Genomic DNA, 18059 nt, shown 5'->3' on the forward strand with positions numbered 1-18059 from the left:
ATGTTTTTGTAAGGAATTTATGTATTTAAAGGAATGTGGTTTTCAGATGAGTCACATTTTTATTTAGACTGTGATGATACAAACAGACTGTTTGATTATGGTATCAGAAGACTAAGATTTTTACATCGAATGTGTGGACAACTCTGAATTCAAGGGTACTCGGATACAAATGCAGCAATAAGCTGGTACGTTATCTTTGAATATTAGAGGACAATTTATTTTAAACTCAAAGCTGTATGTGCCGCCTTAATTGGATCGTGTTATAGGAATAAATGTACGTGTTTATTATTAAGCTGTATAAGTTATACACCGTGTGCAAATTATACAAATTAACTTAATCGGATTGTGTAAAAAAAAAAAAAAGAGTTCCATTCAGAAATATTTATAAGCACGCGAAGTCACAAGCTGAATTTAGAAAGTAAACATCAATATGGTGACGTAAAAGGCCTTTTGTGGAACATATTCTGCGATTAAAGAAAGAAAAAGAAAATCAGACAGGGAACTGGCAGGGAGGACCACCTTGTGCGATGGAACGTGTGAGGAAAGGTAGTTGAATTTCCTGTTTCATATAAAATCATTTTTGATACGACTACAACAAATCATCTTCGTGGTGTTTCTAATAACACTTCTTCCCGCGCACTTGCGTACATCCAACAATTCATCGTAAACATGTATGAAAAGATTACCGTTTCCTCTTGCATGGAATTGACAAGTACTTCGTTAATAACAATTAATATTTGATTTTCAATTTTGTCAGAAATTACCATTTTGTAAAATAGTAGCGTATCATACTGACAAATTTTAATATGGTTTCAAAACTAGAAAAAATTCTGTTTAATACAGTAAATACAGCTTTAAAGGAGATGGAAATTTACAGAGAGTGTGGTTTCAGCAAAACAATATAATAACACATACTTCCAAAACTCCTTTCTTATGGAGCAGGATAATTCTTGCCTCCAAATTCACCAGATTGAAATTACCGGGAGTTCTTTTTAGGGAATTGGTTGTACTTTTTACAAACTGCAACACCTGTGGAACTCAAACTTGCAATTAGAAATACAATGAGTGTACCCACTGAAAATTTAAAATGAAATAAGTGTACTTAAATACTAAAGAAAGATATGCGTATCAAATCAAAGACAAAGTGCATCGCCACAGCACATGATACGCCCGTCAATCATTATTTAATTATCACAAAACAGAGAAGAGTGGATGAAAGAAAATCATGTCAAACTTTAATAGTAAAAAGATCTAAAATGATTTTTCCATTCATAATGCTATATGTACTTTTCTCTGCTGTAGTTTTTTAATGAAAACAAATAGTGCATTTTTATATTTTTTCAACTGGTAGTTTTGGATTTAAACAAATGCCAAATCTGCAGCTAATCTGTTCATCTTACTCAGAAATGACACTCTGCATGTTGGTTACTAAGAAAAAAAAATTAAAAAATTATATTGTACAATGTCAAATTAATTTTGATAACTTCATTTTGAAAATAAAGGCTAGCCACCAAGACAGATCACTACTAATTAAGAGGCTTAGATTCCTTCTGCCCAATTCCCTAGAGATATAGATAACACCTGCTTGATCAGAGATGCTCTACCAGAAGTGATTAAGACAGTCTTCTTACACTAAACCCATTAATTAATCTTATCAAAATGCCCTTTGCATGCTACTCCCATGGGACAAGTGGAATTTCTCTTGTTACTGTTAGAAACAAAAGAAACATTATAAAGGCTTAAAAAACTGTACAGTATATCTTTAAAAATATGTATTTTCTTGATGTAACATTTTTTAATAAGGTTACTAAATAACCATTAGATCAGAAGGGATTGTACCCATTAAAACATACACTTTTTAAAAAAAAATCACCTTAATTAAATGTCACAGTGACCCTAAAGTAGGGTGTGACACATCTTCTACCTAAGATGCATTATTTGACCAAGTTTGGTGATTCTAGGTTTCATAGTTTTCAAGTTATGAGTCGGACAGGGTTTTGCCATATTTGGTAATATCTTCTTAATTAAAAGTCACAGCGACCTGGTTTTAATGTGCGACACACCTTCTACCCAAGATGCATCATCTGACAAAGTTTGATTATTCTAGGCCTCATAGTATTTAAGTTATGAGCCGGACACGAAAAAGCTAACAGACGGACGGACAGACGGACGGACATGAAGGTCATAACATAATACGTCCCGTCCTAAGACGGGCGTATAAAAATGGGACATACATGTGTGAAACACCCTGTACATTTAAAAACATAAATTGCTCAAAAGTAATTTGCAAAATTTCATTTTTATTGTTACAAATACGTACAGTATGACAAACTAAAGGCTGTATACTTAATGATCAATTAAAAGTGGTGATTTTAATACAAGAATATTTACAAACATGACAACTACATAAGATTATATATTCTTATATCAATGGCATCATTACAAATGTCACATTAAACTGACTTTAAAGTCTAATGAAAGAACCCCAATAAGAAGACAGTGAAGACGCCGATGACTAATGCAGTAACGTTAAGAATCTGTCTCCATCGGGAGGACTCTTCTAATGACGTCATCTTCTTCCGTAGTTCTTTTAATTCCTTTGCTGTCTTTGTTTGCTTAGCATCTTCATCTATTCCACAAACCCAGTTTTTACAAAGGATTTTAAATCGATGAAACCCACCTGTCAAAATATCAATTCTGATACATGAAACCCACCTGTCAAAACATCAACTCTGATACATGAAACCCACCTGTCAAAACATCAACTCTGATACATGAAACCCACCTGTCAAAACATCAACTCTGATACATGAAACCCACCTGTCAAAACATCAACTCTGATACATGAAACCCACCTGTCAAAATATCAACTCTGATACATGAAACCCACCTGTCAAAATATCAATTCTGATACATGAAACCCACCTGTCAAAACATCAACTCTGATACATGAAACCCACCTGTCAAAACATCAACTCTGATACATGAAACCCACCTGTCAAAACATCAACTCTGATACATGAAACCCACCTGTCAAAACATCAACTCTGATACATGAAACCCACCTGTCAAAACATCAACTCTGATACATGAAACCCACCTGTCAAAACATCAACTCTGATACATGATATGTGTTCACGTGGTTTGGAAAAAAATGTTCTATTGGGTAGTTTTTCATTCACTTCTTTATAATTGGTCATTTTACACTTTCAAATTGGCGTGCAGATCGGAATGTGTATTCTATAAACATTTTAAGTTAAAGAATAGGAAATCTTTTAATGAATATAAGGTAGTAAATGCCCATTTTAGCTCGGTTTTGATTTTTATTTGTACATTTAAAATCTCGGTAGATCAACTTATGACGCGAATTTGGTCAAGTCGTTGTAAAACATATGTCATAAAGTTCATATCATGTATGGAGGGTTCTCTATCACTGCAAAAGTCACTTTCAGAAAAGAGTGAAGTACACAGACACCCCGAAATTCTTTAAATGAGAATTTCCATGTCATAGAATTGAAGTAAACATTGCAGCAGGCAAGAACGAGATTTAAGGAATTGAGACGAGTCCGATTTAACATCGGTCCAAATAAAATATTTAAAATTCTAGAGAATTAGAATTTCCATGTTTTTACTGTATATCTTATCTAATTCAATTTATACTCACCACAAATGTGTACTTTCTCCGACAAAGTATTTATTGCAAATATTTTTTCCAGACTCTTCTTTAAGCGACTTTAGTAGCTGGTATTAAGGATCTTTCATATTGATCTGTGCATTTTATTGTGCGGAATACAAGATTAAACTAGGATGAATTGTTTTAGCACGATAAAACTGATGTCTCCCATTCCATTTTCCATAGGTTTAAAAAAAACATTTTTAGGGATCATCTTTAATGTGGAAAATTAAGACTTACGGTACAAAACATTCGCCTATATATGAGCTTCAAACAAGAAACAAGGAACAGTGTTGTGAACATATAATAGTAAATTAAACTTGCCAACATACCAAATATCAAAGGCCTATGTCAAAAGACAAAACGTTATGGTCCTGACAAAAACATTGCTCCAAAAATTATATTATTTGTTCTTTACATAAAAGGTCAAGGTCAGCAAAAATGACACATGACACAGTCTTATCATGGTATACCCACATACCAAAGGCCTATGTCTAAAGACAAAAAAGTTATGGTCTAAACAACAAAAATGCCCCCAAAATTCTCTTATTTGACTGTTACATAAATAGTCAAAGGTCAGCAAAAATGACCCGTGACACACTGTCTTATCATGGTATACCGACATACCAAATATCAAAGACCTCTGACACAAAACAGAAAAGGTCAAGGTAAAAACAAAGTGGTACGCGACGCATTGTCTTATGGTATACCCACATACCAAATATCAAAGGCCTATGCCAAAAGACAAAAACGTTATGGCCCGTACAACAAAAATGCCCAAAAAATTATATTAATTGTCCTTTACATAAAAGGTTAAGGTAAAAAAAATAAAATGGTACGCGACACACTATCTTATAATGGTATACCTACATACCAAATATCAAAGGCCTATGCCAAGAGACAAAAACGTTATGGCCCGGAAAAACTTTGTATGAGAAGTGGAAGAAGAAGAATTCATACTAAAAACAATATGTCCCCTTTCAGGGAAGGGGAGACATAAATATTGCAATTACCTTCCTTAGGTACAGTTTGCTCATTTTCCTGTATTTGCATGGATTTTGGATCTTCTCCCTTGACATGCACAGAAATATGTACAGCATCGTCCTCATCGTCTGTCAGTTCTGGTTCTTCTTCGTCATCTTTTGTCCACCAGGTCAAACGGTGGAGCTAAAAGAATGAACCTTTTACATGTATAACTGGACAATGAAACTTCCCTGAGTCACTGGAAGATTATAGTAGAAAATCCCAGTAATACAAGGACACAGTACCTTATTTTTTGGGCGAGGCTGTGTGAACAAACTGATGACAACCATGGCAATCGTAGCAAACAGAGCTAGAAGTGTTGCGAAGTGAAGAAAATCTACTTTGGAGATAATTTCGGGCCTAGAGTCTACTTCGTTGCTTCCACAAGCAGGTGCTAGAAAAACGAAATCCAGAACCATGCGTGTGACACCCACCACGATGCTGAGCATTAGTCCCCAAAACACACCCTGCAAGTCCAGTTCATAAAGGATTACTTGTATAATGTTTTACCTCATTATTATTGGTAAACTAGTGGATAGTTTGACGTCCTACCTGCTCCGTTGTTCGCTTCCAAAATAACCCCAGGAGGAACATCATACACAGAGGAGGAATGAGGTAAGATTTCACTGATTGCATGTAAAACCAAAATCTACCTCCCTGGGTTTGCTGTAGAATCGGTAACCAAAGTATACTGAAACCGATCAGGACAAGAACGGTAACTCGCCCTACAATCATCAGTTCGGCCTGAGATGCTTTCTTCCGGAACTGATTCCATATGTCCAGAGTCATGATAGAGCTCGCACTGTTGAGGATCGATGTTAGTGAACTCATTAATGCAGCCAGTAGGGCAGCAAGCATAAGTCCACGAAGACCTGAATAACAAATATGCGGTACAGACACAGCTTAAAATTCATATTGGTCTCATGATATTATTAAATCATTGTTTTGAAAAAATTAAAAATCATTTTACGACGAGTAGAATGAAACTAATAAAATAGTAGATAAAAGAAAATGCAATTGCATTTTAAATGCATAGCTACCTAGCACTACAATGCAAGTGCAATGTATTTTATGAAGACTGTAAAGGGAATTAATTGCTCATAATCAATGAATATCTTCATACTCTAACTTCCAAACGGACAAAACGTTACGTGTCTGTTCTGTAAACAGACAACACACCAACGTGCTAGTATTAACCTTTTGGAAGCAACCGGAGAACCATTAGCGGGTAAGCAATATTGGTGCAGCCACTTTTGTTGCCGCAATATTCCATGCATTTGTCTGGATCCGAACACGCAACTTCCTCTGTAATGAACAGTGAATGTAAATCCACAGTCGATTGTCATAGAATCTGATGCCACTATTATATTGCAGACACAGTAAGGTCATGGCGTACCTTTGTATAGAATACGACTGTTCATCCCGGGGATTACAAACAGCAAAAATCCTGTCAATTTTAGCGCGGCTCCCAAAAGCGCCCCTGCCTTTGCATGCACCATGTTTCGTGCAGACAACGTCCTTTGAACTATTATCTGTGAAAAACATACAACGATGAAAGTCATCCTTTGCCCTTGAAATACAACAATCGTCTTTCTCTCACCTAGGTATGTGTGTACCAGATTCGATTATATATTCTAGCCTTATTCGTTCTCTTTTTATCCTTCCCATAAGGCACTGATGGATGTACAAAATCACAACAGAGTTATACAGAAACAGTGTACCATACTACAATACAACACATCCATGATGTTAGATCGAATTGTAATGGCCTTATCTTAACTGTTTCTATCGTTTTAGTATCTACAAAATTATCTCGATGTAAGTTTGACCAATGACGTTGAAAAACAATAGGCTTCTTCCTCTATTCATTAAGAATATATGTTCCAAGTTTGATGATCCTTTTCATAACCATATAAATATAGTGATGTAAGTTTGACCTTGGCCTAAAGCCTCGACTTTAATTGATTGAATGAATATTGTTTAACGTCCCTCTAGGGAATCTTTCACTCATATGGAGACGTCACCACTGCCGGTTAAGGGCTGCAAAATTTAGGCCTATGATCGGCGCTTACGCCCTTTGAGCAGGGAGGGATCTTTATCGTGTCACACCTACTGTGACACGAGGCCTCGGTGTTTGCGGTCTCATCCAAAGGACAGCCCCATTTAGTCGCCTCTTACGACAAGCAAGGGATAATGAGGACCTATTATAACCCGGATTCCCAAGGGGCCCTTGAGAAAAAAAACGACTTTTTACTCTAATCATTCGGAATTTGTGTACCAAATTTTATGATCTTAACCTTATACATGGTGTACCTGACCGACAAGGTGCTGACAGATGTAAAGAAGGACAGACGCACTGTAGACGTGTATACCATAAAACAACCTTTCTATGGTAGACGTAAAAAATGCATCTTTATTGACCTTTTTATGTTTGTTGTAAAATACCTGATCCTGGTCCCAAGTGTACAGTCCAAGCGTGGATAGCCCCAATAAAGCTCCAGTCCAGGGTATGTCTCCCGTCACGGCGTCACGGAAGATGTGGAGCGAGTCCGCTGGGGGAACACCACACTTGAAAAAGGTTCGATTGTAAAGGGTCTCATTGGACATAGCAGCCATGAACTTAATTTCCATGGCTTCGTATCCCCCAACCTTTATGATGGCTATGGAATGTATTAAAGTAAAATGATTTCATTTGAATGAGAATGTAATAGCAATATGGAGTTTACAATGTATATAACTTAAATGTAGTATGTAACTTTATACTGACAGATGAAGAAGAGAATGGTAGCACCGATAATGAGTACAACAGCTTGTAACGTATCTGTGTAGATAACGGACGCCAATCCACCTGAAAATGCATTCTGTTACATGTTAGTTTCTGAAAGTAGTATTTATTTTGCTTTTTAAAATCACTTTAATCCACTAAAAGAAAGAATACAAAACTACTAAAGCCCATTGAAATCATCTCCGTACCTATTGAACATAATTTTTTACGTTATAACGTAAAACTTTTTTCGAGTAAACGCGAAACCTTCGCGAAATAAACGCTTAAACATTCGCGTTATATCACGGACACTTTCGCGAATAAACGCGTACGTTTCGTGTTATAACGCAAACTATTCTATAGAAAAACGTAAAACGGGAACCTATGATTAGTACAATGAACGAGGACGGACTTTTAAGCATTTTTAAGTAACCTTAAAGTACAGAACTATAAACTCTTTAATTTTGTAATTTTAATAGGAATTATCATCTTCGCAAGCCAAGTGTCCGATTCGCTTACTCTCATATCTCCCTTGGCGGATTTAGTCGCATTTCTAAGACTTTAAAATATCGCACTTTGGCTTTCCAAGGCATCCATCAAATCGCACCATACATACAGTTTGGTTTGAGTAATGGCGGGCCCCATGTCTAGCCCGTGTTGTCGCCTTTGTCATGACATTTTGTCTAAAAAACAAAGACGGATGATTTTCGGAGAAAGTTTTGGGGTTTACGATCAACTTCTACAGATAATCGATCATGTACCTCACCCAAATGACGATTAAGGACGGTATGTGCTGGAATAAACTGAACAAACTCAGCAAAATTAAGTACAATATCAAACCGAAAAAAAACCCCGTTGAAACCTGAATGAATTGTTTTGATACGTGATTTACGCCTTAAATACAAAGGTGGCATAGGCATCCAGCAAGTTTGCACACATAAATAAAAAACAAATTTTATTGTTTTCATCTGTCAACTCTATTTTGTAAACATACACATGTAACAGAAATTAAAATGCGTTATCTGATTGGTTAGATTTTGTTTTCGTCAAGAACGATAACTCGCTCGATCTGTTAGATGGCAATTCAGTCGCAACTAAATCCTCCAAGGGGGAGATGAGAGTAAGCGAATCGGACACTTGGCTTGCGAAGATGAGGAATTATGAGATTGAACACTGTTTGTTACATGTATCTTCACATATTCATATACACGCTAACACGCCTACTTTCTACATACGCATATTGCAAATACGCTTTGAAGTTTTTATTGAATGCAAAGTACTATTCATATTTGTAATTTATTGGTACCAGTGTTACTTAGTATTATTTAATAAGAAGGTATAAAATTTCGTCCGTTGAAATCAAGCCTTACAATGTCAAGAAATTTTAAGGAAGTATTTGCTATGGATTATCAACCACTAAATCTCTTGATTAACGTTATATTATTGAGTAAACAATGTTTAATCTACTTTTTTTTTCATTCATGTGACAACCTGAAAAATTAATCAGTATGTCTTTACAAAGCACTTGGTGATCTAAGTAATTTTCTTCCGATAGTAGATGAATCCACACTTATCAAAAGTTATGTCTCTTGACCGCCATCTTCGAGGAAACCCACAGAATTCTCACAGCAACCTTTGTAACTTACTGGTTCATATCTTTGTCATTTGATATACTTTTGGTTTTGATTTGAACATATTTTATTGTCTGGATGTTACAAAAAAGGTTTTAGAACCAGGCATGGGATAATCGTAATCGAGTGTAATCATTACTTCTTTTCAAGTAATCGACAGTAATCCGTAATCGAAGCTATTTTCAATTACTTGTAATCGTAATTCAATAGATTACAACTAAATTTTGTGGTGTAATTATAATTACTTTTTCAATTACCATGATTAAATTCAATTACTCTACACTAAAGTATTGTCATTTAGTTAAGTTTGAAATATAGATTAAGTTCCTGGCAAGGCTGTTAAAATTAGTGAATCAATGTTGATGACTGTTCATCACAATTTAATAGCCCTGTGAATATACACAGGTTCATTTGAGTGTACAAATTGTTGAATTCTGTTAACCATGTTTCCACTGTATATAAATAGTTAATACAACTGGAGGAGTTTTATATTCAGTATGAAACTATGTCTTGGAAAAATCACTTAAAATATGAGATTGATCACTGTTCGTTATCTTCACCTTTCATAAAGCCTGGTGATTGGCCACCATTGGGATATGTTAAGTTTAAGTGCAAGCATTGCAGTTCTTGCATATATGAAAATGTACAAACAACTTAAACCTTTTCAATTGTAACATCAACATCTCTTTTCTTTTTATATACATGTATATATATAAAAACCTTAAAGTAATCGATTACATCCTCCTAAGTATTCGATACAGAAGAAAAATGACTGTAATCGATTGATAATCTATTACACAAAACCCCTCCAAGTAATCAATTATTAATCAATTACATTTTTGAGTAATCATGCCCATCCCAATTTAGAACAGAACGACCTCTCCTATGTGACAATAGCACAAAATATGTTCCAAAATTTAAGTACAATAAAATCAAAGGTCATTATGATGATCTGCTTTGATAAAGCAGTGAACTAAAATCAACAGATATGTATATATAAAGAATACAAAGTACAGCTGGACAAATCTATGGTTATTCTTCATTGTAATGAACAAATTATTTCATGCAACTTTCATAATATTGAGCGTATTTAATAGATAAAGTGGGTGTATGTCAACGTTTCACGCTTATAAGCAAACTTTATGCGTTATAACGTAAAGGCCTCGCGTTAGAACGCATAATTTTTGCGTTATAACGCAAAAGTTACACATTTATTCACGAGAGTTTCGCATTTTAATGCGAAAGTTAAGAGTTTATTCGCAAACATTATGCGTTATAACGCACTTTTTCAGCCACGAAAATGAGCTCAATAGGCTTTCATACGAAACAGATCAGACAAATGAAATATTTCTCGGTTGCAAGGCTAGTTTGTAATGAATAATTAGAATTAGTGCGCATGAAATTATGGCCTACCTACAGTGGTATATACTGCAGTAATTCCCAAAATAATGCTAACGCATAGATAGATATTCCATTCTAACATCTGTTGAAGAAATATGGCTCCTGTATAAATTTCAGCCTGCAAAAGGACAGATGAGAATGGTCACAAAAGCTCCGCTGTGTAGAGAAATACACTTCTTTATATTACTTTAGATAGAAGTTTGGAAAAGTTGTCTCAGAACTGCAGTTTCTCATTTCAAGTCACGGTATAAAAAATTGTGAATGAATGATTTTTATAAACCTGTTAGTATTGTTAAGTTTTACCGATTAGTGCGTGGATAACTTACTGATATGTTAAAAAGAATGTAGCCAATCAGGGCAAGGAACGAAACATACATGCGCAATCGACGTCCTCCAAAACGCTTCTTTACCCATTCTGGTATTGTGTATGCCTTCATAAAAAAAATGTGCTTTAAAACATCACATGTGTTTAATCTATTCCAGAACTGCTAGTTGATTTCATAAATGTTACGCAAAATACTGATGTCACCCTATGCAACGTCAAAATGCAACGTTTATAATGACTTTATGTGTGGAAAACACAAAAATGGTATAAGGTACATTTTGTAAGTGTAAGAAAAAATGGTTTCAGAATGGAATCTAGTATATAATGTATGCAACTTTGATATCACTTTGGAAGTAATTTAGGCGCATCAAATATTCCGAGAAATTCAATGAAGACTCGTTCAATACAACAAACTTTTTTTTTCACAATTACATGACAATATGATTCTATATATATTGATATATGATAAAAGTTTCAACATTTCAAATATTGGAAATTGTTGATTAATTTTGTGTTCTTGCAATACTTACAACTTTGCTTCCAATAAGTTTGCAATTAAGGTCACTTTTTCAGAATGCCCTCACGAATAATTTGAACACCATGACTTTACTATGCAGCATTTTGTAAATGAATAAATCTGTATAGGCAGCTTTTGTCCGTTGGAATATATATTTCTCAGTATGTAAAAAGTTCATAAAAATCTTAAACTTCTGGTACAAATTTTTGTATATGCTTATGCCCAATAATGAACAAAAAATACAGCGTGAAAGATTGAAATTACACAAACTCTACAGTGACTGTAGTATGGTGCGTAGTGTCCGATACTTACCCCACATGCAATATACACAGGAAGAAACACCCAGCCCAATAAAATAAGGAAAAACACTGCCTGAAAAAGACATTTCTGAAATAATTAAGTCATTCTCGGATAGTTTTGCCAAAATGAAAGTTTCAAATTGTCCCTATCAATTGATACTATCTCAAGAAAACTAAATGCGTCATCTCATAGACAGCGACATATTTCAGAACCACATTTTGTAATGGGCTTTCACCGAGAATAATTTCCTACAAGAAATCAAAGAATCCTTCAAGGAAAATAAACCCCTTTTGATTTAAAGATCCTACAGTATTCGGGGAAAACACCATGGGATTTTTGTTACAGAAACCCCTTCGAGAATTTTGAAAATTGCTATAGAAAATTACGTACACTATATGTTTCTTTTTCAAAGTGATTAACTTACCTGTCAGGTGAAGGTAAGAGTAACACCTACAACAAACGTGGTTCTAACGTCTGTAGATGACCCATCTGGTTTACTTACGAAGTAATTAATTAGTTGGTGAATGCAAACGATTGGTTTGGTAAAATTATTTGAGAAAAGATACAGCAAGAAACTACGAGTGGACTTATCTAGTTTGGTACAGAAATCGTGTGTGTCCATTTAGAAATATACATATGAAAAATTCTTACGTGCCACTCGTATATGGTAACTGCTATTCCAGACCCTGCTGCAGTACCTGCCAGTCCAATGAACATCGGAGCTCCAATATTACTTGCATATATAGAAGCACCGATCTGTCAAAGACACACGAGACAAGTAATGATTCAAAGGTTTATTCCATAATATTTAATCATGTATCTGATAACCCTATAGACAACTTTATTACTCAGAGAGGTTTAATATTCGAGTTCACTTTGTCCATTATACCCGTAAAGAAACCACTGATGTAAATTAGAAAATATAGCACATTTCCTTTCCTACATTAGAATATCAAAGAAAAATAAAACACTAAACGGAAGTTAAAAAAGAAAGTAAAAATGTTTTTGATTGGATTATCAACTGAAAAAGAAATCAATGTTTCTTTTCGAAAATAGATGCATTATCATGTATAGTACAGATGGAGTTTCGGACCATGCAAAGAGAAGTTCGAAAGGTGGATTGTAAATTTCTAAAACTAGCACATGTAATTAAGATTATTCAATGTCACACTCAACACTCACACAATCCTTTCGATTATTTTTCTTTTGTATGAGAAGTTAATTTGATTTGACCTACATCTTTATGAATTATTCATCTCCATTTGCTGCTTTAATTTTTGTGTGCATGCCAATGGAAACCCAGTTTTAAATATTTCAGAATATCATGGCATATTTATATAGAAGACAACTGTAATAATGTAATTGATTCCAACGAAAGTCAACTGAATACTTATTGTATCTTAATGTACAATAGTATTGGCGGCGATTAGGGTATACAGTACATGAACATTAATGAACAACATACAATTCATTTATAAATACATCCCAGGAAAACAAAACAAACACTGTTGATCAAAGATAAACTGCTGAGAAAAAAAATCTGACTAAATTGCAAAACGGACAATCGCTGAATTCTTACAAATACTTGTATATCTAAAATGACACGAGATGGAACACGAGTCATTACAGCTTCAATCAATTTGTGCAGCCCTGAGTCAAAACAGTTTCAAGTCAACTTGTATATCTCTGAGTGAACGCAACTTCAAGTCAACTTATACAGCCCTGATCAACTCGAAAAGTGATGCCCAAGGTTCGGACGATGGACTAGTGTCTTGGTAATTTGGACTCATAGTGTGTCTGCAGAAAACCAGGCGTGCAAATTAATAGGCCTTTATTATGTTTAGCAATGCATATGCATCATACATAAAAGGTGAAGATAACGAACAGTGATCAATCTCATAATTCCTACAAGCATTCCAAAATATAGATAGTTGGGCAAACACGGACCCCCGGATATACCAGAGATGGGATCAGGTGCCTAGGAAGAGTAAGCATCCCCTTTCGACCTATCACACCCGCCTTGAGCCCTATGTCATGATCAAGTAAATGAAGGAATCCTTAGTCAAAATCAGTGTGCCAAGAACGGCCTAACAATCGGTATGAAACACGCCAGACAGCATTTGACCCAATGATAGGTTGTATTGGCAAACTAGATCGTCATAACGACCATAGAATTTGCAAAATGCTTACTTTAAATGAGACTGTTGGAACACCTGCACCATCACCTTCTTTGTCAGTAGCCTACCTCGATTTAAAAACTGACCATAAGCAGAACAAGCTCTTGCGTATCGAATCAGTTGAGAGATATAAACACCATATGCAGGTGATAATGGAACATTGCTACATAAATATGGGAAGTTGACGATGGAGAAGCTGAAAACATCCCGTTTGTCATAAAGTTGAGTTGTTAGTTTGCCGTTAATATTTACTTTCAATGAAATATCAAAGTATGAAGCAGAAGTGGATGACTGTGGTGTCTGACTGGGATATATGTGTTTATAAAATGGAGGTGGGTGGGTGGGGTTTTGTTCCGGCAGTACCATAACTCCAAACACTCCTATTCCGTGTCATAAAGGTCTAAGGAGTTACATTTGTAGAACGTGTGTGCAACTTTACATCAATATAACCTGAGTCAATGAATAACTATACATTAATGATATGAGGTAGGCAAGACAGGAGTAAACTTAAACCAGCGGACCCGCACTCCATGTACTACGTAGTGTTATTTTAAATAAAGAATGTTGAACATCGGTGAATGTTTGCTTTGCACCATTGATTCTTTGGTTTACACAATGGACCACCCACTAGGATTGTAGTAAATAAAAAAGACCGATTCTCACCAGAGATGAGTAGTATGGACCGGTGGTTGCAGAAGTGCTGTCAACAAGCATATATGGTTCTGCATTGTTCATGCTTTGTTTTTCAATGACCTTATAATTGCTATTAAATTGATAGATTCCTCATTTGGAACCAAAACCTCATGGCTGGTCACATTTGTTTAGTAGTTTGTTTCTTTTGGGGGGGGGGGGTGAATTGTTTATTGTTTATTAATGCATTTACTACCCCTTCCTCCGCCCATTCAATAGACCATAAAACAATACATGATGAAGTAAAACTTTATGCTGAGTTAATAATTATCAATGTTTAGGCTAGCACCATCTTCCAAAGTTTTTATCACAAACGTAAAGGTGGATCACAAACCACTGACCTGGGAAGATGGGCTGATGTTTGTTTTTAACTTTACAGATGACTGCACACGCATTAAAAGTAGTCAAAACTTACCGGTATCCAGTGCATGTTTTTCCCTGCAAGAAAATAACCCTTCGCATTGCCTTTGTTTGGTCGAAATGTCGACTAAAATAAAACAAAGTACTCAAGAAAACAATAAAATCACACCTTCTGGATGATTTTCCACCCAAAACAGAATATGAAAGTAAATTGAATGGAGAATTATAGACTAGCAGGAAGATAGATAGCACTATACCCATAATCCTACTGCAAAAACTACGAAAAAGTAGACACCAATTGTTATGTAGTCCTCCAGATACAGTTTCTCGGCCATGTCTGTAACTATGAAAATGTGTTGTAAATCTACACAGTGAGAATCGTTGTGACAGATTTAATGATATGCGCTCAGCGGGTTACAATGTAGGGGCAGGTAAACAAGAACAGGTAAAGACGAAATTCAATCGGGAGTAACGTGTCAAACAAATTTTTTTTACCTTGTGGGTTATTCTCCGATAATGACATGAATACCTTTATTGTTTAGATAAATAGTGTATGAAAATAGTATTGGTGGACACGTGCGAGTTCTATTCGAAATATTGCTTGAAAATTGATATTTCAAAATCAAAGGACCTTCAGACTTTAGCTGTGACATACGGCCCCCGATAATTTAGTAAAACATCGAAGTTTGAATTATGCAATTTACTTCCCCCAAGATCTTCACTATTACCTAGGTTTGGCATTTTATTTTCCTAAAACGTTCGTAAACATTAAGAGATATGCCGTCATATGAAATCGGATTTTTCGGTTTTTAACATTCATTGAATGACGGGCTTTAAAGCCTTTGTTTATATCGAAAACAAGGTTGTCCAGATTTTTCTTTTCTATTTTAAGTTGGGTGGTTTTTTTTTTTGTGATAAAGAAAATTATATCCAAAAGGCAAGACTGGACAATCTTGTGTAGGTGATGAAATCTATAAAACTCTACAAAAACTATACGTTTTCTTTCTATCTCATTTACCTTTATTGACCTCATCTTATCAAATCAATCACATGATAACCTGTGTCATGTTGGTGCTCGAAACACTCGTCAGGCCGCACAGTATTGTCAACTAAATGTATGAAAGGTGAAGATAACGGACAGTGATCAATATCATAACTCCTATAATCAATACAAAATAGAAAGTTGGGCAAACACGGGCCCCTGGACACATCAGAGGTGGGACCAGGTGCCTCGTAGGAGTAAGCATTCCCTGTCAACCGGTCACACCCACCGTAAGCCCTATATCTTGATCAGGTAAATGGAGCTATCGGAAGTCAAAATCAGTGTGCCAAGACCGGTCTTACAAGTCAGACAGCATTTGACCCAATGATAGGTTGTATTGGCAAACTAGATCGTTATAACGGCCATATAATTTGCGAAATGTTGACTTTTGAAACCCCTGTACCATCAACTTGTTTGTCAGTAGCCTGCTTCTATTTAAAAACTGACCATACATAGAACAAGTTCTTGCGTATCGAATTAGTTGAGAAAACACCATATGCAGGTGATAATGGAATATTGCTACATAAATATGACGATGGAGAAGCTGAAATCATCCCGTTTGTCATAAAGTTGAGTTGTTAGTTTACCGCTAGTATCTACTTTCAATAAAATATCTAAGTATGAAGCAGAAGTGGGCGACTCTGTGGTGTCTTTTATTTCGAGTTCACAGGTATATATCGAATCGACATATGAATGAAAGTTATCATTGTTAATAGATAAAACGTCGTCGATATATCTAAATGTTGAATTCAAGGCCACAGCAAGAGATTTTTTTCTTCTCACGTAGAAGTTTTTGAATGAATTTTGCTTCATAAGAATATAAAATAAAATCTGCTAACAAAGAAGCACAATTCGTGCCCATGGAAATTCCAACAGCCTGTTAGAAGACCTGATCACCAAAGACCACGAAAATATTGTCAATGAGGAATTCCAGCATATTTTTTATTTCAACTTCAGAGTACTAGTGCATGCAATCCGAGTGGTGTTTAACAAAGTATTTTTTTGGGGATGATTGATCACTAGATATGAATATTTGCGTTTTCCAATTATGTTGAAAAGGCAACTGTCTATGATGGCAAAACGTCTAGCCTTTAATTTATCGTGAGGAATGATCGTGTAAAGTATTGATGTTGCTGATTTGAGAAAATCTTTGCTATTTCAAATTTACTAAAGGTTCTTCAGAATTTTATAGACTCCACATTTGATTAACACCACTCCTGACATATGTAGTCGCACAGTACGTTTGAAGTTTCTTCTTCACAGCAGTTAATATTTTTTCGTGAGGAGCAAGGATAGGGGCTTGGTAGAACACTTACTGGATCCAGCAATATATCTTTATTTGTAAGGGGTTTTATGTAGTTTAGGAATCCAGTATAGGTACGCTAACTCATATTCCTTCGACCCATTGAGTGAGATATTAACTGTGTCTAAATTGAAGCATGGTTTTTAAGAATTTCATGTTTTTACAAGGCAGTTGTAGTATAAGTGGGATTACCAAGTGTGAAATTAATGCCACGTTCGTTTAAAATGCAGTTGTAATAATGAGCCTGACTGTTGTAATTCCATTGTATATGAATGGATATGGTGTTTATATCTCTCAACTGATTCAATACGCAAGAGCTTGTTCTGCGTATGGTCAGTTTTTAAATCGAGGCAAGCTACTGACAAACAAGTTGATAGTACAGGGGTTTCACGATTCTCGATTAAAGTCAGCAATTTGCTAATTCTATGGTCGTTATAACGATCTAGTTTACCAATACAACCTATCATTTTGTCAATGCCGTCTGACATGTTTCATAGCGATTGTTAGACTGGTCTTGGCATACTGACTACGGATAACTCCGTTTACCTGATCAGGATATAGGTCTCACGGTGGGTGTGACCGGTCGATAGGGGATGCTTGGTCCTTCTAGGCACCTGATCCCACCTCTGGTGTGTCCAGGGGTCCGTGTTTGCCCAACTATTTATTTTGTAATGCTTGTGGGAATTGTGAGATTGATCACTGTTCGTTATCTTTACCTTTCATATGTAAGACAAAGACTATTATACTTTAGTAACAACTTTATCTAGGCTAATTCTAACTAGCATGCAACAAGCATCTCTTATAATCATCTAACACAAAATCCCAATAGTCCTTTTATGTATAAACAAAACAC

The 18059-nt window shown here is 35.4% G+C and overlaps 1 protein-coding gene across 1 annotated transcript; it reads right to left on the reverse strand.

Annotated features, from left to right (window-relative positions):
* Positions 1-2279: 2279 nt before the first annotated feature.
* LOC130052282 (sodium/glucose cotransporter 4-like) lies at positions 2280-15303 on the reverse strand. The gene is made up of 14 exons (XM_056156750.1): positions 15119-15303; positions 14917-14988; positions 12286-12390; positions 11647-11706; positions 10819-10923; positions 10505-10610; positions 7464-7544; positions 7142-7356; positions 6093-6228; positions 5894-6001; positions 5249-5568; positions 4942-5163; positions 4687-4840; positions 2280-2680 (listed from the first exon to the last, which is right to left on the reverse strand). The coding sequence occupies exons 1-14, from the start codon at positions 15194-15196 to the stop codon at positions 2472-2474; spliced, it is 1971 nt and encodes a 656-aa protein (XP_056012725.1). The 5' UTR covers positions 15197-15303; the 3' UTR covers positions 2280-2471.
* Positions 15304-18059: the final 2756 nt, after the last annotated feature.

The sequence above is a fragment of the Ostrea edulis genome, chromosome 2 (genome assembly GCF_947568905.1).
Source record: "Ostrea edulis chromosome 2, xbOstEdul1.1, whole genome shotgun sequence".
Classification (NCBI taxonomy): domain Eukaryota; kingdom Metazoa; phylum Mollusca; class Bivalvia; order Ostreida; family Ostreidae; genus Ostrea; species Ostrea edulis.